The sequence below is a fragment of the Cygnus atratus genome, chromosome 1 (genome assembly GCF_013377495.2).
Source record: "Cygnus atratus isolate AKBS03 ecotype Queensland, Australia chromosome 1, CAtr_DNAZoo_HiC_assembly, whole genome shotgun sequence".
Lineage (NCBI taxonomy): Eukaryota > Metazoa > Chordata > Aves > Anseriformes > Anatidae > Cygnus > Cygnus atratus.
The window spans coordinates 191,070,150-191,095,221 of record NC_066362.1 but is presented as its reverse complement, the minus strand read 5'-3'; the positions used below and the strand labels follow the sequence as shown (position 1 = coordinate 191,095,221).

Here is a 25,072-nt window from a genome sequence, read left to right as displayed (position 1 = left end):
GAACTTTTTTTCAAAAAAAGGGGCAGAACATTTATTTAAATTGAAGGAAGAAAGAAAGTAGAGATTCTTATCTGTCAGGAGATGATGCATAAAGAACAGCAACTACGAAGAGAGAAGATATTACCGCTGTCTCATTAACAATAGGCAAAAGCACTAAGAAAATGGTAACATCATGTACTTAGCAGCTTTTGGTCAAATTGCATAGTTCCTGAAAAAATAAATTCTCACTGCAACCAAAAGCCATTTTGTTCGCCTCTGGAAGCTGTTCTGCCGTGTTCAGCCCTGAGCCATCGTGAAGCAGAAATATGCATGGGAAAAAAAATCAGGAAAGAAAATGCTAGCGTTGACTCTTCTTTTGCGTCAGTAAGATCAGAATTTAGCAAAACAAAGGAAAAAAAATTGTATCACTTTAACTTGTAAAAGCACCAACCAGCTACAGCACTGAGCTATAATACTTACAATAAAAAATACTGTCAGGTGAAACCACAGAAGATGACTAAGAAGCTGCAGAAGGACAGAAAAGTTTGTTCCTCTGCAGCAGTCTGCCAGTTTTTGCCATCTGTCAAATTTACCAATAGACAAATTTTACTTACAAATTCACTGGGACGCTTTGATTTGATTTTTTTTCAAAGATACCAAGTTTCAAATTTGTTACACGCTTTTCAGAAAACATTCCTAGTTTTGTGACAGGTGAATCTCCTCTCCCCACCTCCCATAAGCAATGCTTACCCCAGAGGAAAGCCACAATTGCAGTACGCCCCAAAATATTAATGCCACAATTAAATGAATCAAAGGACCAGCTGCTGGAGCAAGACACAGCCCTCTTCTGGTTTGGGCACTTGAGTTTCCTGCACATGAAATTCAAAGTATAGCATTATTTTTACAGAATCTGGATGTTGGTGCACAAACCTCCTTGACATGAGAGCCCAGTCCTGGACAGAATTTATAGGGACAAGCAGGTTTAGTTTCACTGGAAATTCTAGTTGACTTTGGACTATCTGAAAATTATCACCCAAGCAGTTGTTCATTTTAATTTTTGGCGTTTAAAATATTTTAAGATAAACTAAAGGAAATTTCAAAGATTTTTTTTCTCCTAACCATGGAATCAAAAAACCCAAATAAAGATGGAAACTCAAATTATTTTACATAATGAAAATTCTGTAAAACTTTTCCATCTAAAAGTGCTCCATTTTTAAAGGATTTTGACTCCAAACTTGAAACACTATAGCAACTATTTTTGTTCAAATTTGCATTGCTTCAATACACAGACACCCAAAACAAAAAAAAGGGATGAAGGCATTTCACTCTCCCATCATCCTTCTTTGCCTTATCTATTAAAAGCAACAGACGAATATATGGGGTAATAAAGCCCTTCCTAAAGGAAGGACAAACCCCATACACTGGGTTTCTTCACCACCTTCTCCCAGCACTCTCCCCAGCCCAAAGGGGACCTTTGGCATGGGGAACACCCCCAGCACCGATGTTCCTCTGGCTATGCCTTGCCTCACAGCTTCCCAACAAGCTCGAGGTGCCTCCTGTCCTTTCTGGGCTCCAGAAGCCAACGTGCACACATCCTGCTAAGCGAAAGCCCATCAGCATTTTCCGAACGTCAGATTCCTGCTTTCCTGTTCTCTGCTAGGAAGAAGATTCCCCTCGGTTTTCAATTATGCCCCTGGATATGCTGACAGTAAGTAATTCTCCTTCCTGCTGGTGCTGTGGAATTTTTGCAGCCCGCGCCTCTGACCTGCCCTGACCCACTTCAGGGATCCCCCAAGCGATGGCTCCCAGCTGCAGGAAGGAGCTTGCATTTGCTCGATTCACTCTCCCACAGGCACAGCCAGGGAATTACTTCTCTGGCTCCCCCATCCCAGCGTTACTGACACATCTCATGGCTTCAAAAAGCCTCAGGGTTTTGCTTGTTTTTTTCACGATGAGGGGGAAGGTGATAATGCAGGCCACGCTTGTCTGCATCCACAGATGTATGAGGCAGCCCTTTTTTCTTTCTTTTTTAACTAAAAAAAAAAATGCTGACTCGTCAAAGGCAGATTTCTGCCTCCTGCTTATCCTTTGATCACCTCCCAGTCTCACTGTCTCCCACAGTGCTGTAAGGTTGCAGGAGCAGAGCCCTGGACAAGTCGAAGTGTTTCAGAGCTTTCCCAGTAAACAGGCTAATAAACATTAAAGGATGAACGTTTGCACTGGGACACGGGTCTTAGCCCAGCCCCGTATCTTTCTCTGGCAGCAGCCAGCTGAAGAAGTCCTCTGCCAAGCACAAGAACCAAACAAACATAAAAAGCTCCAGCAGGGAGCTTACGGCTCAGCGCTGTCTTAGGGACTTGCTGAAACAGAGATCTCTGCTCCTTGGTTTTCAATAGCTCTAAAGGGATTTTTATTCCATGAATGACTCTGCTTGTTTTTGGAAAACATTGGTAGTTTCAGGGAATTTCTCCTTCTGTTACTCTGAAACCTGACATCTGACAATTTCATCTGATGCTCCCTAATTCCTATATGAAGAGGGACAACAAATAGTTATGCCCTATTGATGTTTTTCATGCCATCCATGGTTCACAGGTCTCTCTCATACCCTCACCTGGCTGTGTGTCCTGTGCAGGCTGAAGAGTGCCTGTTCAGTCACACCTCACGGAGAAGCTGCTCCACATCCCCGACCATCCGCATCACTTTTCCCTCTTTCTACTGTGTCTCTTTTGAGATACAGAGGTGAGAACTGCTTGGAGCATCCAAAACCCTGGAGCACCATACACGTGTACAGTGGCATAATGATGCTTTCTGGGTTTTATTCTTTTTTAATACCGATTTCTTTCAGCCACTGTTGAACACTGACATGTTCATTATAACCCCAATGTCCTTTGCCTCACATGAAGTCAATAGTTCTTCATCACTGGATTTTAGTTTTTATGACCTCAAAAAAAAAATAAATCATGGAATTTTTTCCCCTTTATTCCCTGCTTCTTTTTCCACATTGCTACATATACGGTGGTCAGCACAGGTGCAAGTACACAGACCTGTGCAGGTAAAAGAAATGGGAAATACATATTCTGTGCAGAAAAGCACACTTTTAATCTTTAAGAGGAAATAAGTACAGAAAGAAAATCTCCATTCTTTGAAAGGATAAAATGGCCATCCAATTTTCCAAAGTTATCTTTAATGGGAAAAAATGTAGGTTTAATCTCTTAATGGACATTGTCTTTAAAATCTCCACAAGTGATGTATTCAGCGTTGGCATTTACCGCAATAGCATTTTTATTCCAGGGTGCCCAAAATGTGCCTGGGTCTACACTCACAGACATGCTGATTTAAGGCTGTAGCAGCAAAAGTTTGTAGAAGCAAGTAATATCTACTTAGACTAGATAGCCTGGTCAGAAAATAGAAAACCTATCATGCATGCTGTCTGTTGATCAGATCTAACAAGTAAACAAATGGCCATTGTTTTTGGTATAAGCTATTTATGTTAAATTGAAATGCGTAAGTGGGTATTAAACTACATTTTTGAATTGTAATTCAGTTTTAATTTAAAATTTAAAAGAAAATGCTACCTAGAAAATAAATAACACATCACAGTTCCCATTAAAAACTCCTATGAGCTCCTGGCAGAGAAAATAGGGGAATTTAGGAGTGTGTGCATGAGCTAGGTCTGAAATACCAATAACATTTTACAAATGGAGTGATTTTATCTAGTATATGTCCAAAGAACATCAGATTTATGTTAACATTATGTAGGGTTTATGTGGAATGTGTTTGAATAGACTGAAACAGTCATCTAAATAATTTTTATTGCATGTTTGACTCACATGAAATTATCAGTTACCTCAGCAGCTAACTGCTGTACAAGTCACCAACTCGTGTCTCTTGCGGGCTGCCAAGAAAATGAGAAAAGCTTGGGTCTTTGACTATACTCAAGAGAAAAATGGGACAAAACATTTTTTTGCCCTCCAATGGGCACAGGAATGACTGCGGATCCTACTTGAAAAGAAAACAGAATGTACAATGGGACTGGATAAATGAATGGTGATTAATGAGGAGCCTCAGAGTATGTGTAATCACAGAAAAATACCTCTGCAATGGACTCGGATTAGTCACCTAATCCATCCTCCAATTCCAATGCCAGATCAATAATACTTACTACTTGTCCAGCACATCCTTAAGGACATCCAGTAATGGAGACACTACTACACCCTCCGTAACATAAAGCTGTGCCTCACTAATGTTACCATTAAAAAAGCTTTTCCTCCGTGATGCAATTTAGATCCATTACATCTTACTCTACCTACCCAAGAGTAGATTATTCCCTTCCTCTTTGCAATGGCATGTACTTAAAAGTACATGACGACTCTTAGCATGTCTTTCCCCTGCCCTCTTTTATTTAGTCCAACAGCTCCAGTTCCTTTCGTCTTCCCGACCCTCTGCTTGTTCTTGTTGCCACCTGCACTGTCTCCTGTTGGCTCCCATCCTTCCTGGGCTATGGTGCACAAAACCAACCCTTCTGCTGATATCCTACCAATACTGCAGAGACCATGGATCGCGTCCTGCACGTACATCTTCCTGGGATGTTTCCTATTTTTGCCACAAAAGCACATTGCTGATTCATGTTAAGCTCATGGCTTACAGTAGACTCCAGATTTATTTCTGAATGGTTACTTTTTCACCAGTTGTTCTTCCTGAGTTTGTGCAATTTTTAATACCTGCCTAAGTTAAGCAGCTTGCTTTTGTCCTCCCCACAAGTTATGCCTTGTTTTTTAGACCAGTTTTGTATTTCTCAAGACGCTACCCTCCTCCTCCAGCATGTCTGCAATTCCTCCCAGAACTGAACAGAACCAAATCTAGATTCCTAGAGGATCTTACGTGGTGCATCCATTTTGACACAAACCCTTGACACATACTCTGTACGTATGGTTATCTAACTTTTTCAGCCCCAGTTCCATAGCAGCTCTGCACAGACTCCGTTTCCCTAGCTTTCTATGAGCATACCAAGGTACAGTATCAAACAACGTGACATTACATCTTTGCATGACTCAGTTGCTGTGGTAACATAAATTAACAAAATGTACATTGTCGTAGCAGCTTTGTCATAGCAAGTATGTAGGCTTTTCTACGCAAATCATGGCAGAAGCAGCACAAGGATCTGAGATGAAAATGTAACTGGACAAAATGTGGTGGCTGAAAAGGGAAAATAATGACAGTGGGAGGCTAAAGCAAGAGCTGACGAATCATCTAGGTGTTTTAAGGATGCCTGTTTGGAACCAGGGACCACAACTGTGTTTTAGTGAAGAAAAAAAAGGAAAGGATGAGGGTCTACTCAAAATATTGAAGCAGGTGGCCAGTGGGAAATAGACTTACCATTTAGGATCTTAAAGTAAAGCAGCAGTTATAAAATAAAGGCAACAACCACTAACAATCGCACTGCTGAAATCCATTATCTGCTCTGGCACATCTGATGAGAACAAGCCGGATCAAGAGAGTTTTGAGCAAGGACTAACTGAAAGAAGTGGACTGGTGTGGAGGAAGGCACTTAACACAGGTTTCCCAGGACAAGAGGGTGAGTAGGTTCACTTACAGGGCAGCTTGTTGGACAACTGCAGGAATAAAAGAGGCATTTTCTATCCAACAGGCAGAAAATATTCAAGTCATGGAAAAAAGCTGTAGCTAGTACGGGGAGAGCAGACATGGCAGAATAAATGCACAGCACATTTGAGAAAGTAAACAAACTTTGAAAATATTAATATGCACTTTTTAATTAAAAAAAAAAAAGCAGCTGTGATGCAAAGTTGCTAAAGCCAACCTGACTTAACAGAGATTCACAAAGAAGGCAAGGGAAATTAGAGTTAACATGTACAGGAAGACAGATGGTTTCAGAGAAAATGTACTGTTCATAAACTTATCTGATTCTGTATTGTTACATTATAGTGATGTAAGTACAGATTCTGGAAATGAAGGAGATTCTGGTTCCAGCACAGGGCAGCTGGTCCTGTTTTCCCTCTTCTTTTTTAAGCACTGATTATGCTCACGAGTGCATTGTCAGTTATTAATAACAACTTTTTCCTCCGTTTACGTACCAGGAAAGGGTTGTGCAACATGTGAAAGTCCCGGACGAGCTACTGAAGTCCTGAGTTTCAGCAAAACCTGAAAAACAGTGGTGTGGGAAGAACAGTGAACATGTAATGGGGAAGCAAACTCAGAGGGAGAAGAGAGGCATCGGAAGTTCTGGAGGCGTATGAATTCCCAGCACCTGACTGTCCTACCAAGAGGAAGACTTTTAACTCCTACAACGTTCCCTTCCAGGTACTGCTGCTATATTTGGGGTTTGCGATCATGGGACAGAAAAATCTTGGATTCCGACTCCCACACTTCTATTTTAATTTGGAAGCAACTTGCTACTTAAGTCAATAGAGAGGAAATGGGATTTTGCCAATAAGCAACCCAGTGACATCAAGCAGCTCATTTCATTTAAACTCACGTTTGAGCAAACTTAACTCACGCTTACAATGAGCACATTTTAATCAGTTACAAAGGTACTGGAGGTTTACATAAACTGAAACAGGAGATGAGGTCAAAAAGATCTTTTAGACAAACTCACTGGGAACTAGAGTTTACTAAGGAAAAAAGTTAATGTGAAACTCTCTTGTTACTTTAAGTAGTTTCAAAATCAATTCCAGTCTCTCTCTCTTCTTCTGATAATTGCAAATCATTTTCTTCAGTGCCGCAGTGCTTTTAACTGACTCATACACTCCTCAATCACCAGCAAAGCCTTCCATAATAAGCAGCAAAATGGAACTGCAAGTGTCTAATTCTTTAGTCTTGCTTTCACTAATTTCCCCTTCTAAATTAATATTCTTAGTTGCATTTGGACACCACTCTGACATTTCTGAAACAGCATCAGCATGTCTGGGACTAAGGGTACAAGCATTGTCTTTTTTTTAGTAGAGGTCTCAAACTCTGCGCAGCCAAGGAGTAAACCACAGCCAGCCTCCTGCACCAAGCCGAATCTTCCAAATCATGCTCAAGCAAACTGGGGATGAGATACACTGAGAAATTGAGCAAATCTTGTGCTGAATAGTAGAATAGACAAAATCATGCCATCCTGCTTATAGACTCTGTCAGCTCTATGAGGGAAGCTTTATTGAAATATATATAGGAAAGTGACATGGCTCTGTTTCTCTAGAATGTTCTGAGTAAATCTATCACGTTTTATTGGAAAAATGAAACCTGCAGAACGGCATTTCAGGCTGATATTTCTGCACAGGATTTATTACATGCAAAATTCATAAATGTAGCCCATTTTCTGCTGGGTGCCCGAAGAATTTTTTACAAACTTCAGTAGTAGAATACGAGTAGGCATTGGAATGGGCTGCCCAGGGAAGTGGTTGAGTCACCATCCCTGGAGGTCTTTAAAAGACGTTTAGATGTAGAGCTTAGTGATATGGTTTAGTGGAGGACTTGTTAGTGTTAGGTCAGGGGTTGGACTCGGTGATCTTGGAGGTCTCTTCCAACCTAGATGATTCTGTGATTCTGTGAGTGACTAACGATTACATACACACTTTGCGCCTGTGAGTAGCGATGGCTTTATATCGTATCGTGTATACGCTCAGTCAGCTAGCAAGCCACAACCGCAACATCAGCGCTTCATTCATATCTTCTAACCACCTTCCTGGCGCGCAGCAACGTCTGCACGAACACAGAAGGCATAGTAGGCTGGTGCGAGGTAGATGGATTACTTCATCTCCACACAAGTAACAGCAGGGTGGGAGGAAACACCTCCTATTTAGAACATGGGACAGAAACTGAGCTTTCTACCAACTCTGCCACAGACTCCGTTTGCGGTCCTTGCCAAAGAGCTCTTCCATCTCTGCTCCTCCACCTGTAAAGCCAAGGACAGTGAGGTACGAGGAGACTCCGGTCGCAAAGCTCTGTCTGTCAGCACCTCGCCGATGGCAGCCGGGCGGGCCTGGAGGACCACACGCCCAGGCCGTGCTGCTGCCATGGCCGGGGGGGTTCAGCACGGAGCCTCCCCTCCAGCACTGGGGTAACGTGTGGGTGCCTCGGGGGCGGCACCATGGCACCCACCGCCAGCCTCGCCCGGTCCCTCACCAGCAGGTGCTGCCCAGCAGGAGGAGGAGGAGGAGGAGGAGGAGGAAGAGGAAGAGGAAGAGGCGGCGGCTGGGCTCGGGGGCCAGGCGGGCTGAGGCCATGAGGCGGGCGGTGGGCGAGGTGCCGGCGACCTTGGCGGGGCGGGCCGGCCTCCGCCCCGCATGGCGGCCAGGTGGGTGCCGGGGGGACTGGGGGGCGGCGGCGGCCATGGCGGCAGCGGCGGCCCCGGGGCCGCCCATTGCTGGGGCCGGGCCGGCGTGCGGGTAAACACGGCCCTGCCCCCGGCGCCTCCCCGAGGTTGCCCGGGCGGCAGAGGACGAGGAGGAGGAGGAGGAGCAGCAGCAGCAGCTCGGTGGAGGTAGGAGACGGCGCCGTCCCTCGGCCCCGGGGCGCCCCTGCCCCGCTGGGCGGGCGCTCGGAGCCCCGGAGGGAATTAGAAAGTTGGTTCGGGTCCCCTGCTCGCCCCGCCGTTCCCCTTTTTTATTATTATTTTTAATAAGTCAGGGCGGCGGTGGGCTTCACTCCGCGCTTGTGGGCTGTGCAGGACGTGTAGCCAACCCCGTGGTAGGCAGCCACCTCTGAGAGCACCGCCTGAATCATTTCCAGGTCCAGCCGAGCCTTTCCAGGTGCAGTTTCTCTTTAGGAAAAAAAATAATAATAATTTCCATTCACCTGTGTGTTTTGGACTTCATTCTGCAGACAGGTATGAGTAACGTCGGGCATGTACAGTTGCATTTGTGGCACCGTGACGTTATTTTATAATGCCCTCCGGCAAGGAAACTCGGCTGCTGTGTTTGTGCAGCACCCACAGCAGCCGGTCCCGTCTGGCAGTCCTGTGCCTGGCCACGGCTTGGTGATTGTGGTAAGGCTAGGTAGCCCACGTTAGATATTGTTGCTGAAAGTTGGCTTCAGCTAGTCAAGCCATCCCGCTAAACATTGGGTCTCGCTTCTTCACCAGGAGAAGCGTTAAAAGTGCTGTGTCCTGTCCTCTTGGTCTGTGTTTGCAAAGTGGAGCCGTAGTTCGTAATTGGGAATCTTCATGTTACACAATTAATAATGTGCTTAAGAAAGTGCTAGGTGTACAGTCTTTTGATCTGGAAAGAAAATAAACCATTCATGTCTGGGTTTGCAAAGTGCCGGGATGCTGTCTCTTCCACTGTCTCGTTGCCACCTGGCATGTGCCCATAGAGCAATCCAATGAGCTTACTATAACCCTCTTCTGGGACAGCATTAGATAAATCTTAAACTTTTTTTTCTGTGTGAGGATGCTCTGAGATGAGATTCCACCTCAACAAAGCGTGATGTAGTGAGCAGATCAAAATTCAAGCATGCTGTTGTTTTGAAGAGAATTTGTTATCTCAGTGCAAAACAAGTTCACAGCTATTTTAGTATGCTTACGTTACTTTTACAGATAAATGTGCTTCCTCTTCCTTCTCCCTTCCCCTTCTTTTTTATTAATTAGAATTATTAGTGTTGAGAAATCAAAAACTTTTTTTTTCTAGTGGAGATAGTTGAACCAATTCAAGGTATCTCATCTCCCTACAAACCTTGCCGTATTTATGGTTTCAGTCCAGTGTGCCCGTTTCACTGTTACTACTACACTAGACATCTATAGGACAGCAGTTACTCAGTGGTCATACAATAAACATTACCATTTTTGATCCTTTTAGAAAAGCAGTTATAATTTATGAGGTCCTGGTAGATAGAACTCCCCAAAAAATTTTTAGGCATCTCCAACTTGAAAAGCTTTAAAGAAATGTGGTCTTCTGATATAAATGCAAAGAAAAGTGGAGTTTATTTAAGGTATGCAATTTAAAAACAAGCCCTATACATTCAACCAGACAGAGCGTGAAGGATTATCTAGACTTGACTCATCTGTGTATATTGTGCATTTTAGGCTGAACACTGAGCTGAGTAACAGTCCACTGGAGTGATTTCACTGCTTGCTTTTCTGGATTGTACCAACTTTTAAAATGTTTTTGGTGTTCCAGAGCTGTTTATTTCTTTGAAGGAAACTAGGCTAGCAGTTGATGAGACTTGAAAAGACTGGAGACTCAGTTCAATATTTGATGAAACCATTTGCTGTTTAATTTTACATAGGTAAGTGAAAAACCTTACAAGATTTTCTTCACTGACATCTTACATATCCTACATGCAGCTGAAAATACTCCTTAAGCAAGCTGAAACAGGACAATTCAAAGTCAACTTGAAGTGAAATGAGGAACTTGCTTGGCTCAGGTCAGTTTTTGTTGCATTCAGAAATGGCTACATAAAAAAAAAAACAAAACCTCAGTGCTTGGTAGAAAGGGCACATGTCATTTAGGTTGATTTCTTACATTAATGAAGTCACAGTCTTGTTCAGTATTTTCTGTATCAGCTCTGTAACTTCTGGCTTGAACGAATACTTCGGAAAAAATAATAATAGTAAAAAAAAATCTACCCCCTTCGGTACTTCAAGTCTGTAGATTTTTCACTGCTTATGCTTTTCTTTTTTTTAATTATAACAGATCCTAACCTGAATTTTCTAGCCTCAGCTACTAACCATGGATCTCAGCCTGTATTTTAATTAATTCTTAAAAGCTGAGCTACCTGAAGAAGAATGACAGTAGTAAAAGGGGTGGGGGTAGAGAGTTACAGTAATCAAAGGGAAGGTTGGAAATGGGATATGTAAGGTTACGGCGTAAAATTTACCTTTTTCCTGTTCAGTAAATATTATTCTGCTGCTTTTACTGTTCAGTGAAGCAATGTCCCACATGTAGCTAGGAAGTAGTGGATAGGGGTGGGTTTTTTTGTTGTTGTTATTCAGGAGATATTTCCTCGTTCGCTCATTTCCGTAGTGTTTGTTGCCATGGCAGCTGGCCAGTGGCCTTATTAGTGATGAAGGTGGTTACACTTCTTTTTTCGTGTCTTGTGATACTGGAAACTATATCTGAGGTACCAGAAGAAACAGATGTTGTACATAGACAGTAGTGAGCTGTTTCTGTGAAAAGACTGAAATGTTTCAGTCCTTGGACTGAAGTTATTGTATAGTTATGTGTTATATTTCTTACTGTGTACTGCGTAGTTATGTTTAAAATGCCTCCCGTCTTCAAGCGTGCTAAATATTTACAGTGAATGTACTACCACTGCCATATGTTTGAAGTGAGTAACCCATTAGCTGAACAAGGCTCTTTTTTTTTATGCTTGAAAGAATTGACACTTACTGCTTTTTAGTTACTAATTTGTATGTTGAAAGTAGTGTATAAGAAGAGCAGAGGTAAGATGGTGTAACAAGAAGTGGAGTCATTTTTCTTACCCCCTTGGTCATTTCCAGTTAGCATGCAGATAGGAATTCAATTGTAATCTGCTCATAATTGCCTTCCTGCTAGAGTTATGAGGCATCTCTCAAATTTTCCTTCTCTTCCCCCTCCTCCTTTTCTCCTTTTATTTTTTTTCCCCTCTCTCCATGTTTTTCCTCTGCGTATCTTGTGGAATAGGCAGCTCTGCAGGGTTAGAGGGGGAAAATACCATATGGATGTTTTCTCCCTTAAAGCTCTGCATCTTTAAGTACTGTTATATAGCATCTTGAGGCTCTGTCAAAAAGCATGTTCTGTGCCATGTTGTTTATTGATGAGCAGAAACTCCACAAGGTTTTCATAACCTTGGGGCTTTCTGCTTAGATGAACTAGGCATTTCCCTTTTTTACCTGTTTTGGGATTGATTACTTCAGGCTGTATCACATTTCTTGTGTAAAAAGGCTGAACTTGCACTACCAAAAATTCAAACCGTATTTTGCTTAGCATAAAGAGCTGGACTTGACACTTGACACTTTGCCACTCTGCAAGGATATTGTGCTCCCCGGTTAAAGAGTTGTTTTAGCTTTTTGGTAAACTCCAGCTCTATTCATTCTTGTATCACAGCTGCAGAATGGGAATGTTTCAAAAGACTACTTGAATTTTCAGACTTGTGCATCTGTAGTCCCAACTGGAAAGGTCCAGACAAGAACCTTTCTGAAGTTTGCCACAGGGAGAAAAGCAGCTCACCCTCTGCAACTGCAGGATTCCTTCTGGCAGGCTCACCGCACAGTCACGCTCCAGACTACCTCTCCTGAGTGCCTGGCTGTGTTGAGGTTGTTTTTTCTTGATTTATGATACCAGTGTTACACTTGAAGATTTCACATTTGTCATCCTCCTCCCTTGGAGGGGAGGTGTCTGTTTATGTATACATGTAGGTAGATATAGATAAAAAACAAAATGCTAGACCATCCCCAGGGTCTGTTGTCCTTTAAATGTAGAAACATCATACGTGCTCAGGAAATACAGTTCCCAATACCTTTGTTTTAACCCAAAGTGACTTGGGTCTGAGTTCTTTCAGGATAAATAGGCATAAAACTTCAGCAAGATTGTACAAACTAAAAATGCATTCTCATAAAATAGTTTTATTGAGCCTGGATAGAGAGAAAAGTAAAGCTATGCTCAGGAGGAGGGATTTTACTTCTGTGGAAGTTGGTATTTTGAGAAAAGCAGGGAAAAGCGAGGAAGAGACAAAGCAAGACATGAAGTGGTCAGGAGTGAAGGAGAATTTAATGGTCATTAGTAATCCTCCCAGAGGAAGAAATACAGCAATTTCTTTTGGTATGAAAGGAATGTCTTAGGAGGTGGTTGAAAGTTGCAGAGTGGTGCCAAAGATTGGGGAAGTTAGTGAAGCTGGAGGTGTTCAACAGCACATGTGACACAAGTTTCTGCAAATACCTGAAAAGCAGTCTGCTTGCTGCAAGCAGCTAAAGCTCCGAGGCTGGCAAGAGTCTGAAATCCTTGAGTGCTTTAGTAATTGACTAAAATTGTCATGATAGTTCCTAAAAGACCATTTCTGTGAGCCATCCTCCCATATGAGCTATAAAAAGTGATGTGTTAAGTTGAGAAATCAATGAATCAGGTCTTGAGGCAAAATGCCGTGAAACTTTGAAATTTTGCGATGAGTTGAAAATTACTGCTCTGCTGTCACTTAGTCCTTTTATCTTAGGACTAATTAAATTTGGTGGTTTTGGCTAAGACTGGCTGGAGAAGGGACAGATTGCAATTCCGTTAATAGAAACTACTTCCCTAGCTTCCTTTTGTTCTGCAAGCTTCTGTTTATACAAGTAGCTGGTATCTATAAACCCTTGTCTCTCTGCTTTCCTAGTTGCTGTTACGTTTGGTGCCCTGTCTCTGATAGGGCTCTCGAATCCTTCATCATCTGTGAAGTTATTTGAACCACTGAGTTACCTACTCCTTCCTGCGCAAAGCATCGAAGCATAGCCTCATCCTCGGTGAGAGACGTTTCCCTGGTAAAGTGCCACCAGCGCTTTCATGGAGATCTCCACTTTATCGAAGTGGAGGGTCTGAGAGCACACAGACTGCAGCAACATCCCCTAAGGCCCTCCCAGCTCAAAATGCTCAACCGAGTTAAAAACTTGAGATAATTTCTCTGTCAGCCATAATTCCAATACATAAGGTTTGTCTTGCCAGATGCACCTCTGGAAATGGTTTCTTCTGGCTGGGGAAAGGCTGTGATTTACAAATGCCCAGGGCAGTGCACCTGGGTTCGTGAGTCTCCATTGCAGCTGCTCTGGGATTGTTGCTGCTACCCTTGCTGGGCTGCCAGCCGAGCTGTGTGTTGGTCCTGCTGCTGTAAGATTAAAATCAGAGTTTTCTGCTTCAGCTGTTGTTTCCCCAGCCACTTGATCAGTTGTCTGTTAATAGCTTTTTATGGTAGCCATCGCTTGGAAAATAACATCTGATATCGTGTGTGCATTGGCAAAGCTTTCATCTGGTTCCAGCAAGAGGCTGTGTGGCTCATGAGTGTGGTCCCCACTAGCTGCAGCTTGATCTTAATTCCAAAACTCGTTCAAAGTTAGGCTGTTTCTTCTGAACTCTGCCATCTTCTCTGAGGGGGCCATCCCTTGTGTTAGGAGTGGAACTTGGTAAGCTTCCCTTGCCCGATAACTTAAGAGAAATTAAACTGTAGTTCCTCACAGAAATTGAGCGTGTGTTTGCATTGTGGAGTTAGGCAGCCAGCCTTTTTCTAAGACTCAGAATAATTGCACTTTGGCTTTGTTAGTCCCGTGTGTGGCCTCTCCATAAAGTTCTGTTCAGCGTTTGGTGATGGGCCTCCATCTGATTTGTTTCACAAAGCTGGCAGCTCCAAGGTTTTGTGAGGCCGTTGTAGTGATCCGTAGCTCATGTGGAACTGCATGAAACACCAACCTCTGGAGTTTTTGATTCCATCAAGGCGGTACAGATGCACAGAGGTGACTCTGGCTTCGTTTCTCTGCTGATGAGAACACCTTGCTAGGGTTCAGAGGGTAGCACGTTACAAATCGGTTACCTGTTGACGCGTACAAGAGGGACCTCAGGTAAGCAAACTCATTCACAAGAGAACAAGTGTCATCATCTTAATGTGATCTTTCTGCACTCTATGTACAGAAAGCGGTTTGAATTGCTCGTGTGCAGCTTAGACGCGCTCATCGGTGTGCCTGGGGGAGCACTGGAAGCAGATGCCTCCAGCAGGCATTGTGAGTAGAGTTTAGTTCATCTGCTGACGTGGAAGGCTTTTGTGGAAAGTGAAGCCTCACCGCCTGATAAGCACAAGATGATGTTGCAGAAATAGGTAATAAGGCCAAGCGTGCTGCAATAGCAAGAGTGCAGCCAGCAGATGCGCAGGGTGATTGTTCGCCTCTTTTTGGCACTCAGGACGTCGCCCTTGGAGCACTGTGCCCAGGTTTCGTCTCTGAAGGACAGGAGACATGGACTTGCTGAAGCAAATCCAGAGGGTGGCTCCCAGGGTGTGCAGGGGGCTGAAGTACATCACGTACGAGGAGAGGCTGGGAAACCCAAATTTGTTTGGCCTTGGTAAGAGAAGTTTCAGGGGAATCTTATGGCTCTCTTCAGGTATATAACCTGAGGGTGTAGAGAAGACAGAAATGCTCCATGTAGAGGTATGGACCAGAAGGACAACAGCCAGCAGTCACAAGTCACAGTGAAGAAATTCTCACTGGCCGTAAAGAAAAATGTTCTCCACATGAGGGTATTTAAACGCTGGGGCAGGCGCTTAGGGAGGCTGTGGGATCTGCAGCCTTGGAAATTGGCTGGAAGCTTGACTGGAAAAGGTGCCGAGCAACCTGCTGTAGTTGCCCTTGCTTTGAGTTTCGTGGGATTTGTTGAACTCGTTGGCCTCTGGAGATCCCTTCCAAACTAAATTATTTAATTCTAAATGCAGCATCACTCAGTGTAAGAAGGTGGAACTCAGGAAAGAAAAATGTGAGCTCGGGGAGCCAAAAAGAATCAAAATGTATTAACTTTAATGAAGGACTATGTACAGGTATTCATTCACAGGACAAAAATCTGGTTTGCTTTCCAACTTTAAAAATAAAATGATAAAGTTGGGACTAAACATAAAGGAAATCTGGTCTGCAATGTTCATTTCTAATTTAAAAGTTGCAACCTTCTGAGCTTAGAATGAAATGAATCTGCAACTTTGAAGATCTACAAAGATTATTTAAAATCACTACCAGATGGTTTGTCTCTTCTTGATATATTAGGTTATTAAACAAAAGTGGCCAAACTGTTTTATTAATATGTAAAATTAGGATTTTAAAGGCTGGTGTGCGTAGCTTAGTGTGTGGACTTCCCGGTGGGTTCTCCTGGGTCCTGGGATACAGCAATCTGAAGAAAGCCCGTACCTAGATGACAGGTAATCAAATCGACCTCTGGGTAGCCGTTTTCTCTTTATTTATTTTTGAGCTTGGATTTGCAGCTACAGTAACCTACTTACTGTATGATCTGGCTATTGTTACTATTTGTCAGTGCTATTAAAAGATTCCCCAGATAGCAGGGAAGAATTATATACTGTGTGTGTCTCAACAAAGTGCATTTGCTGTCTCTTTCCTAATTCTTTACTTTAAAAATCTGAGTAGAAATTTGAACCTTAACATATTTTTTTTTGGCTTTTTCATCCCTGTAGAGAGTGAATTGTAAAGTTGAAAGTCTTGCAGAAAATCCGCTGCTGGCAGCTCCCTCAGAGAAGGCTCCAGTCCAAAATGACAACTGCAGCAGTGTGGTACAGGCACAGGAATTGTCTCTCAAATAAGCATAGCCCTGTGAAGCCATTTAGGGCTACACAGAGTCCAACCAACACCTTGAACTCTGTCCAGGAACCCTGGAGATTAAGGAGCTCTGTTGCCAGCAGCATGACCTGAAACACAACCTGCCTGTGTCGCTAGACAGTTTGAGAAGCCTATTTTCCTCCGACACTCCTTTCAAACTCTTAATAATAGCATGGTACAGATAAAAGATGTTAGGTTGACTAGTGAAGTCTCTTAAATTTGTATTTAAATGAAGACAATACTTTTTTTTTTTTCCACTTAACCATGTTAGTTTTGTTAGCGGATTTTCTTCTGACAGAACAAATTTGAATAAAAGTACCTTGCTAAGCATGACGGTGTACACTTTGTACAGTTGTAGGCATTGTCTGGCTGCCCAATATTGTCACAAGGAAAGTTAATTAGACAGTTCAGATTTTCATGTTCAGAAAGCACCCAGACAGCGTGACTCATTCTGGAAGTGGGAAGAGATCAAATCCAACGTGTATCGCCGGAAACTCCTTGTTTGTCTCTTGAGCGATTTGTATGTCAGTGTCTCTGCCTCGATTCATGAGGAAATAAATAAAAATAAGGAAGGAATGAAACAATGTCCTCTGGCAATGATCTTAAACTAATTGTCGTCATCTAGTTTGTGGCGGAAATCTGCATGTTCCACGCTGCCCTGGTGTTGATGAGAGCAGTTGATCAGCAGCCACCGTTGTGCATGACAGGGGCTTTCGACATCGTGGTTTGCAATCAGAAGGAAAAACTTACTAGTAGAGCTGGAAGGCGCAGGTTGGAAGCCGCTTCTCTTGGTTTTCTTTGGCAAGCTGTATAAAAATAGGATAGACCCATAAGTGGCTACAGACTGGAATTTGATAACCACCAGCAGGTGATTTTTCTGTCCCTTTTTTTTTTTTTTTTTTAAGGATTTTTAATCTGGGTAATTTTCTTAATAACAGCATATTGTAGGCTCTTGCATCACCAAAAAGAGCAGAAATAAATATAAGGTACTAGATTACAGTGTATTTCTAAAGAAAGCTTCTGAACTTACACTCAGTGCTAGTGGCAGCTGTTGTATTTTTCCATGATATTTGCATTTTTAAGAAGGGGGAGGAATTCTGTCCCTCGGGAGACTGTAACTGAGGGAACGATCCTAAAGGAAGGTCTACAGGGTTGGTGGGTCTCACTCAGGGTTGTATCTGAACAGGGAGCAAAAGTATCTTCTTCTACAGACATAGACATAGTTTCAAAATCAAACCTCGAGTGGCCAAACGGTGGGAATGGTGAAATTTCATTTACATCCTGTAAAAAAGAACATTTTCCTGATAGAGTTTGGATTGCTCTTGTGTGTCTATTTCGCCAAAACACTAAGAATTTCTGGTCACCTGACTTACTCTTCTGGGAAGCAGGACTTCTGTGGCTATGTCCTCTGTGTGTGCGTGCACTGGTTTATTTGTGCAGGTGTGGTCATGTAATTTGTTTGTTTGTGCCTGGTTTTAACTATGCTTCGGTCGGAGCATCTGGTTAAACATGGGAAAACCCTTGTGCTAGCTGCGTGCCTTTGCTGCAAAGAAGGCAAATGGTATTCTGGGCTGTATCAGGCAAAGTCGAACCAGCAGATCAAGGGACAGGATCCTTCCCTCTAGGCAGCACTGGTGGGGCCACATTTTGGGCTCCCCAGTACCAGAGGGACCTGGGCATACTGGAGAGAGCCCAACGCGGGGCCACCAGGATGATGAAGGCACTGGGAGCATCTCTGCTGTGAGCAGAGGCTGGGAGAGCTGGGGCTGCTCAGCCTGGAGAAGAGGAGGCTCAGGGGGGTCTCATCCGTGTCCCTCAATCCCTGAAGGGAGGGTGCAGAGAGGCCGGAGCCAGGCTCTGCTCAGCGGTGCCCAGTGCCAGGACAGGAGGCCATGGGCACAGCCGGGCACCCAGGAGGCTCCCTCTGAGCCCCAGGCAGCACTTCTGTGCTGGGCGGGTGACGGAGCCCTGGCACAGGCTGCCCAGAGAGGCTGTGGGGTCTCCTCCTTGGGGATCTCCAAAAGCCGCTTGGACGTGGTCCTGGGCAGCCTGCTCTGGGTGTCCCTGCTTGGGCAGGGGTGGCACCAGGGGCCTCCAGAGGTCCAACCTCAGCCATCCTGTGATGCTGTGATTCCTTGGAAGAAGCACTAGTTATGGATCCATGCCTGCAATGGATATCTGAAGTTGTGCTGCTGAGGCAACTACCTTTCCATTATCTTCTTAGTTAAGTGTGGTGTTTTCTTCGTTTGTTTTCTTTGTCGCATCATCAAAACTATTCGCTGTCGGAATGAAGCTCTTGGCCCAAGAAAACGTGCTTCATTTCAGGAGTTGCTCAGTGTGATGCTGAAGGGTGACTGCAGTGTTTCTGCTCTGTGCTTTCTGCACAGTTGGCTGGTCGAGCTCGATCCCGTCAGCCTCCTTAGGTAGACAAGCTGTAGTTGGGGGCAGCTGCATGTGGGCACCATGTCATCTCATGGCAAACAGCCTGTGGTCACGGCCTTTGTCTACCCACAGATGAGGAAAGACTGCAGCTGTTCATATGCATGGTCAGCAAAGAAATAATTGCTACTTCTGGAAAAGAAAATGCTGAAGTTTTTCCTCTCCTCTTTAAAACATATTAGAGGATGTGATGAATTGAGCAACAGCTTGCTCAAGTCTTGCATGCTGTCAATACTGGGATCTAATAGGCTTATACTGGGAACTTGTTGACCTCTTTTAAGGTGATGGCCTGGTGAAAAGTGCATCTCTACCTTGTTAAACTTTAAGGATAGCTACAGGCACCTTTAGTTGTCTTTCCAAAATTGAAGTAACTCTTTGCCGCTCCGCTTTTTGCGTTTGGAAGTGGTTTTATATATCTTCCTATGGAGAAATCACATTTCACTTTAAAATGCAATTGATACTTTAAAAATATTTTTTTGAAGGGTAGCTATTTTCTCTAGGCAGAGCATTACTCGTCTTTATCATAACATCAGTTGTGTTTCTGAATTCTAGGGAGTTTTTACTGGTCGGTTAGTTCTCTCCTCTGCGTGGCTGTAAGAGTGGCGGTGGTTTTTTGTTTGTTTGTTTTGTGACCACATGTGGATAGAGTCTAGAGTGCCACTTAACCATTTCTCCAAACTAAGCGTCCTTCTCTCAAAGTGCTGAGCTTGAGATACTTGGCGTCACTCAAGATGCTGACTGGTGAAGAGGAATTTCTGCTGTATTTCATAGCGTCATATCATAGGATGGCTCGGGTTGGTAGGGACCTTACAGACCATCCAGTTCCAGCCCCCTGCCATGGGCAGGGATGCCACCCACTAGATCAGGTTGCCCAGGGCCTCGTCCAGCCTGGTCTTGAACGCCTGTTTCCACTTCATCATTTGGAATATAAGCTTTTCCCTTGTAGCTTCCAAGTACAATAGTCAATGTAGGATATTTTGCAATGTGAGCTTTGTCTTAGTATACAACCTTTGTCTCTCTTTCGTAAATGCAACGTTATGTGCTTGATTTAACTTGTACAGTCTATTCTTGTGAATACATCGGTTATTACTGGAGACTTAGCATAAAGTTCTACAATAAAAGATAATGAAATGCTTTAGTAGGCAAATCATCTAATTGCTGCAACCGTAGCTCTGGAGTTACAGAATGACCACTCTGTATGCTTGCATACAATCATTTCTTTTTTAAAGGCTTTGTCTTCATGCTTGAAATGACAAGGCTTGTTGGAAAGTAGAAGACTTCTTTTAATTTTTTTCTTTTTTGTCCCCCAATTTCCATTATAGTAGTACTTCCCAAATACTGCTGGCCTAGGCAGTCCAGATTTCCCAGCTGCTCCAGCTCTGCCTCTGTGGTCCCTCAGACCCTCCCAGGTGTGCATTTCCGACCTGGCTGTGTAGCAGTGACCAGGAGGGGACACTTCCCTTCCCACCCCTTGCCCAGCTGAGGGGCTTACCCCAGGCTGCACCCCTATAGCATCCTACAGCTGGCTCTGTGCTCTCCTCAAGTCTCCTCCTGCCTCCGAGTCCGAGTTATCCCACCACCTCCAGCCAGTTCACGATTTTGGGCTAGCCTGCTGCTCAGTCAAGTGGTGTTAGAGACCCGATGAGCGCTGTACGCAGTGTGGGATCTGTGGGAGCCACAAGAAGTAGGTGTTTGGAGCTTCCCCATCTTGAAAGGTCAGAAGTTTGAAGAACTGCCATATGCTGTATTTTGGTGACGGGGTTTAACTTCGTGACTCTTTGTATTTTAAATGAGGTTATAGGAGGTTGCTGAGCTAGTCAAGTTATTGGATTTGCAGGTTTTAGCAAAGAAGTAGAGCACTCTTTGTTCATTTGCACTGTGTACTTTCGAGTGATTCTATTGTAGCCCGTCACAGATGTGACAGGAGATCCACATTGTTTCTTACTGAGGTTTCTTTGTTGACCTCCTCAATCCCAGTAGGAAGCCTAGTGTACTGGTTAAAACCTTAATATGAATGCTTTGCTGTCATTGCAAACATGATTTAATAGGATGATCTGACTTTTTGTAAGCCTTCAACAGCACAACTTCTTTCAGGGGCGAGCTGAGAAAATTCTTCAAGTACAGGCAGCTGTTTTACGGAACTGACATCATGCAAAAAATGTTTTCTTAATTCATGCAACTGCAGCTTGTTAGAATACTTTATGCAAATGAAACAATATAACACAAGTCTTGAGATTGTTCTGAGCTTAGTCACAGTCAGGGCTGTAACGTGGCGTTAGCATGAAGATTTATCAGCAGCCGACGTTCAGACCTGGTGCCCAGAAGACACGCAGTTGGAGTATGGGAAGTTGCTTTGTAGTGTAGGGTTTTTTGTTTGTTTTGTGTGGGTTTTTTGTTTGTTATTGTACTTATTGTTACTGCAGAAGACATTGAGGGGACCCATCTTAGCAAGTAAACTTGCAGAACTTACACCCTTCTTTTTAAGGTAGGTTTTCAAGCCAGATCATATTCGTGTCCTAATTGTGTGTGTGCGGCCACAAGTACACCATTTATGTGCTGGGAAGTTCTCAGTTTGTATGTAAATGGTATCTTTCTTGCCCTCTGCCAAAACAGGCCTTTCTGGTATTATGGAAGAAGTGCCTGGCTCTAATCAGGGAGATACTAAACTAATGACTAGCCAAGTGATCCTGCTTGCTTTTAAGGGCAGTTCTTGGGCATAGGGGAACTGGACTGGCTTCCTATTTTGCCTACAGAAGTTTTAACATGCTTAACGTTATCCAATACCGGCAACTGAGGTAGTCTAAATACCACAGCAGGGACTGATTAGCTTTTTCAGATCACTGCTTTTATTTGCTGTTTGCAAAGAGGCTTAATCCAGTGCTGGAGATCAGGCTTCCCACTGTGCTCGTGGGTAGCTTTCCCTCAGTCTTTGTGTTCACGGTGGCAGAAATTAGTGAGGAGTCTCCTCCTGCCGCCGACTCAGAAGCCCCAAAATAGTGGTGCTAGCTGTTGTTCTCGGGAGTGTTTAGTGGACAGTGCAGAGGAACTAAACTTGGGGGTCCTGATCTTCGGTTTTGTATCTGGACGTATGGTAAAGTCATCAGGTAGTAGCATGATGGCGTGTGGTTTCATTTACTGTCTTGAATCACTAATATCCACGTAAAGCTCTGGGAAATCACCCAGAGAGGTCTAACAAACCTATTCACATTCGTTACTTCTTCTAAATCACAGCTGAAGTTTCCCAGCAGGTCACCTGTCTTCCCAGGCAGAGGAGAACAGCTGACCCTGTGGCTTTCAGTAGTGCTTTCGGCCACATGCAGATGCTGAAGGTCAGTAAATTCGCTTTTCTAGCAGTCATTCAGGTGAATATTTGCAAACGTAGAATCTCCTCAGGGCTGCGTGCTTCTCTGCACTGAGCTGTCTGTGCTAAAGTTACCAGCTGTGGTAGCTTCTTATTTGAAAGGCCATATGACTCTGCTTTTTTTAATCAGACATCAAACCTTGCTGCTGTTATAGGGCCTGTTGTATTGGAAATGTTGGGCAGTGCAGGGAGCAGGACTGGAGTTTGGGTTTGGGTATCTGTATGGCTTACCTCAATCAAAATAAAAACAAGAGAAGCTGGCTATTGCCTAGCTCCTGACTTTTGTTCAAATATTTCATCACTGCAAAGAAGCAGGAAGATCTTGACATCTAGAACAGGCCTGTGAAATAACAGGGAGAGAAGTTCTGTTACAAACAAATAGGAGTGGTGCCAGAACAAAAGGGTGCTTCTTGTTGCCTTTCTATCAAGTGCCCTAATGTTTCACTGCCATTACATAAAAATATGCATTATTGCACGTATAAATATTATGTGAGTTCAGTTTAATCAGTTTTGCCTTCTGCTGAAACTGAAATATACCCACAAGTACTGTTATAACTGTGTATAAATGCAAATTTATTACACTTATTGACTGATGCACAAAAGTGTCAGGAAATTCAGAAAGCGGTTTCTGAATACATTTCAGTGCTTAGTGTGGGCTCCTTTCATACCTCCTTGCACAATGTACCAATATGATTAATTTTGCTAACAAGAGAAGGGGAACGCACATAGCTACTGATGGATTTATTTCTCTTCAAAATTTTTCCAAAAAAAGAACTTTTAGTTTCCGTGATAGAAGAGATTATATTCCTCAGGAGTGGTTTTCTTTTTTTTTCATAGGAGCTCACAACTTTTACTACTTAAAAAATAATTCCTTTCTTTGTTTCATGAATTAGAAACAATGGGGAGAAGCCGAAGTCTGCCCAAGCCAGGTGTTTCTTGTTGGCAGCCTGCTCCCTAATGACTCTGGCTCTCATACAGCAGCTGCCTGCTAGTCTCTTTTGTATGGCCTATTGTTGCTGCATACCCCTCGTTAATACACATGCTGCCCGGGGCAGACCCTGCGAATGACATCAACTTGCTTATCTTAGAAACCTCCAAACCTGATGCAGGGTGGGGAGGTTGCCTTGCATCTGCCTGGCCAACTAATTGTGAGCTCTGCGGGTTGTGATTGGCTCCTCTTCCGCTCAGTAATAGGTTAAGCAAAGACATTGCGGGTCCATCTGTTCATCCATTCATTGTTCTGCTTGCTTGCCTGAAGTCTGCAGCTGAAATCGTGTTAAGGAGTTGCTTCTGGAACAGCTACAAGAAACCAATGTCTGTGTGTTTTCCAGCGAACGTAAGTATACGGACTTCTCTCTGCAGAAATGGGACGTTTCACCTTTCTGATGTTCCGGCAGGTCAGTTTGTGCTCTGACAACGTAGCTAGCGTATGCGTCAGATGAGGTTTGCGCACTCTGGGTATCTCTTAAAAAAAAAAAAAAATCTATCTGAAGACTAAGTATATTAAAGAGTCATCTTCTAGCTCAGTGCGTTCTATTAAGGAACTTTTAAAAGCATTAGAAACGGTGCATTTCCAAGAACCTGAAAATGGTAGGCAGTAGCCATCAGTAGAACAAATTTTCTTCTAGCCCCTTGAGGAGAAGGGAAGATTTCAACCTTGAGTTACAGGTATTGACATTCTTTTTACAAGTAGGCTATTGCTTATTTTAATTTCTGAGAGGTAGAAAACGCTTTTAGAAGAAGAAAGAAAACTTTTATTTTGTACCATACAATGGGTAAGTTTTCCTATTTGTGAAAATAGGAAGAGCTCCATTGTCGGCTGTGCAGATACTGTATTGTGAGAGCATTAGGATATTCTCAGGTGGGAACGTGTTCCATTCAAAGCTTTTGTGCTTTGAAAGCTATTCAGAAGTGTGTCAGATCTAGCATAGTTATTTTTATAAAGTTTCTAATCTGTTTTGTTTTATGTTTTGAGTTCAGATGTTAGGCTGAAGAACAAGCGCTATATACTCCATGAGCCTGTGTTCCAAGGATCATGTAAGGAAAAAAAAAAACAAAACAAAAAAACAAAGACCTTCATATATGAGTTGGGAGGGAAAGAGAGCATATAAAAGGGTTAAAAAGAGGTTTGCATTTCTACCACATGCCCTATTGTGTGAACATATGCATGAGTCTATTGAAAGTTTTCAGAAGATGGGCAGGCCACCAGTTGCTGGTCTCCTGCAGTTCCAGTAGACATCTGTTGCCCCAGAGCATTAACCAATCTGTTCAATGGGACATCCTTCCTTTGTTGGATAGAATGATGCAGACAACAGCACTCGCTGAAATACAATGGTAATTAAATACATAGAAACTACAGCAGTAGGTATTTATTACATATTCATTATTTTATTTGCATTGTTGCAGTATCTTTACGATTTGAGTAACATACGTTCATTTTTTCTTTTCTGATCAGCTATGCACTTCTTTGTGACAAGTGATTACAGTGTTTCAACAAACTTTGATTTCAATATTTCCCATTTTCTTTTTTAGAAGATTTAGAAAAAAAACTTCCTGTGTGAAAACAAGATGATCTATTTCACTGTAGAATGTATCTTCAGAAACTCTTGAATTCTTTTGAGAATACACAATTTCTGGTACTTTGCCACAAGACATGCCATTTGCTCCTTGTTGTTTTCCTCCATGAACAAAATTTGCATTAAACTACTTTTCTTATGTTCAATTGTAAGTGGATAATATTCAGAATATGCATTAAAAGATTAGATGATCTCTTTGTCCACATTCCTCTGAGAAACAGAAATATTCTGTGAATTAATGAGTTGATTGTTGTTAACAGTTAGTGGAGAATAGTGGATGAAAATGGAAATGAAAAAGGAATGCAGTTCTACGATGTAGTAGCACAGTGCTCATCCAACATACTACGTTTATACTTCATAAGTGACTCAATAATACAATATTTTGGGCCTTTATCAGTGAACCCAGTATGAGATGCTTTAGTTTCAAACAGGCTGTAGTTTGTTCTTAAAAGTTGCATTGCTGTAAGTATA

The 25,072-nt window shown here is 43.0% G+C and overlaps 1 protein-coding gene across 8 annotated transcripts in view; it reads left to right on the top strand.

Moving 5' to 3' along the window:
* Window positions 1–7,869: 7,869 nt before the first annotated feature.
* The window catches only part of ZC3H12C (zinc finger CCCH-type containing 12C), a 46,980-nt gene continuing 29,777 nt past the window's right edge, over window positions 7,870–25,072 (top strand). Inside the window, exons 1-3 of one of the 8 annotated variants that reach the window (XM_035542781.2) lie at window positions 21,102–21,149; window positions 21,913–21,993; window positions 23,214–23,361. In XM_035542781.2, coding sequence (XP_035398674.1) covers window positions 23,338–23,361 — 24 coding nt within the window. In that variant the 5' untranslated portion in view covers window positions 21,102–21,149; window positions 21,913–21,993; window positions 23,214–23,337. Of the gene's footprint in view, window positions 7,896–8,146; window positions 8,276–8,336; window positions 8,462–8,537; window positions 8,730–10,203; window positions 10,342–21,101; window positions 21,150–21,524; window positions 21,994–22,767; window positions 23,362–25,072 lie in introns of those variants that run through there. The other 7 variants (XM_035542783.2, XM_035542782.2, XM_050710557.1 and 4 more) reach the window with 7 other exon arrangements.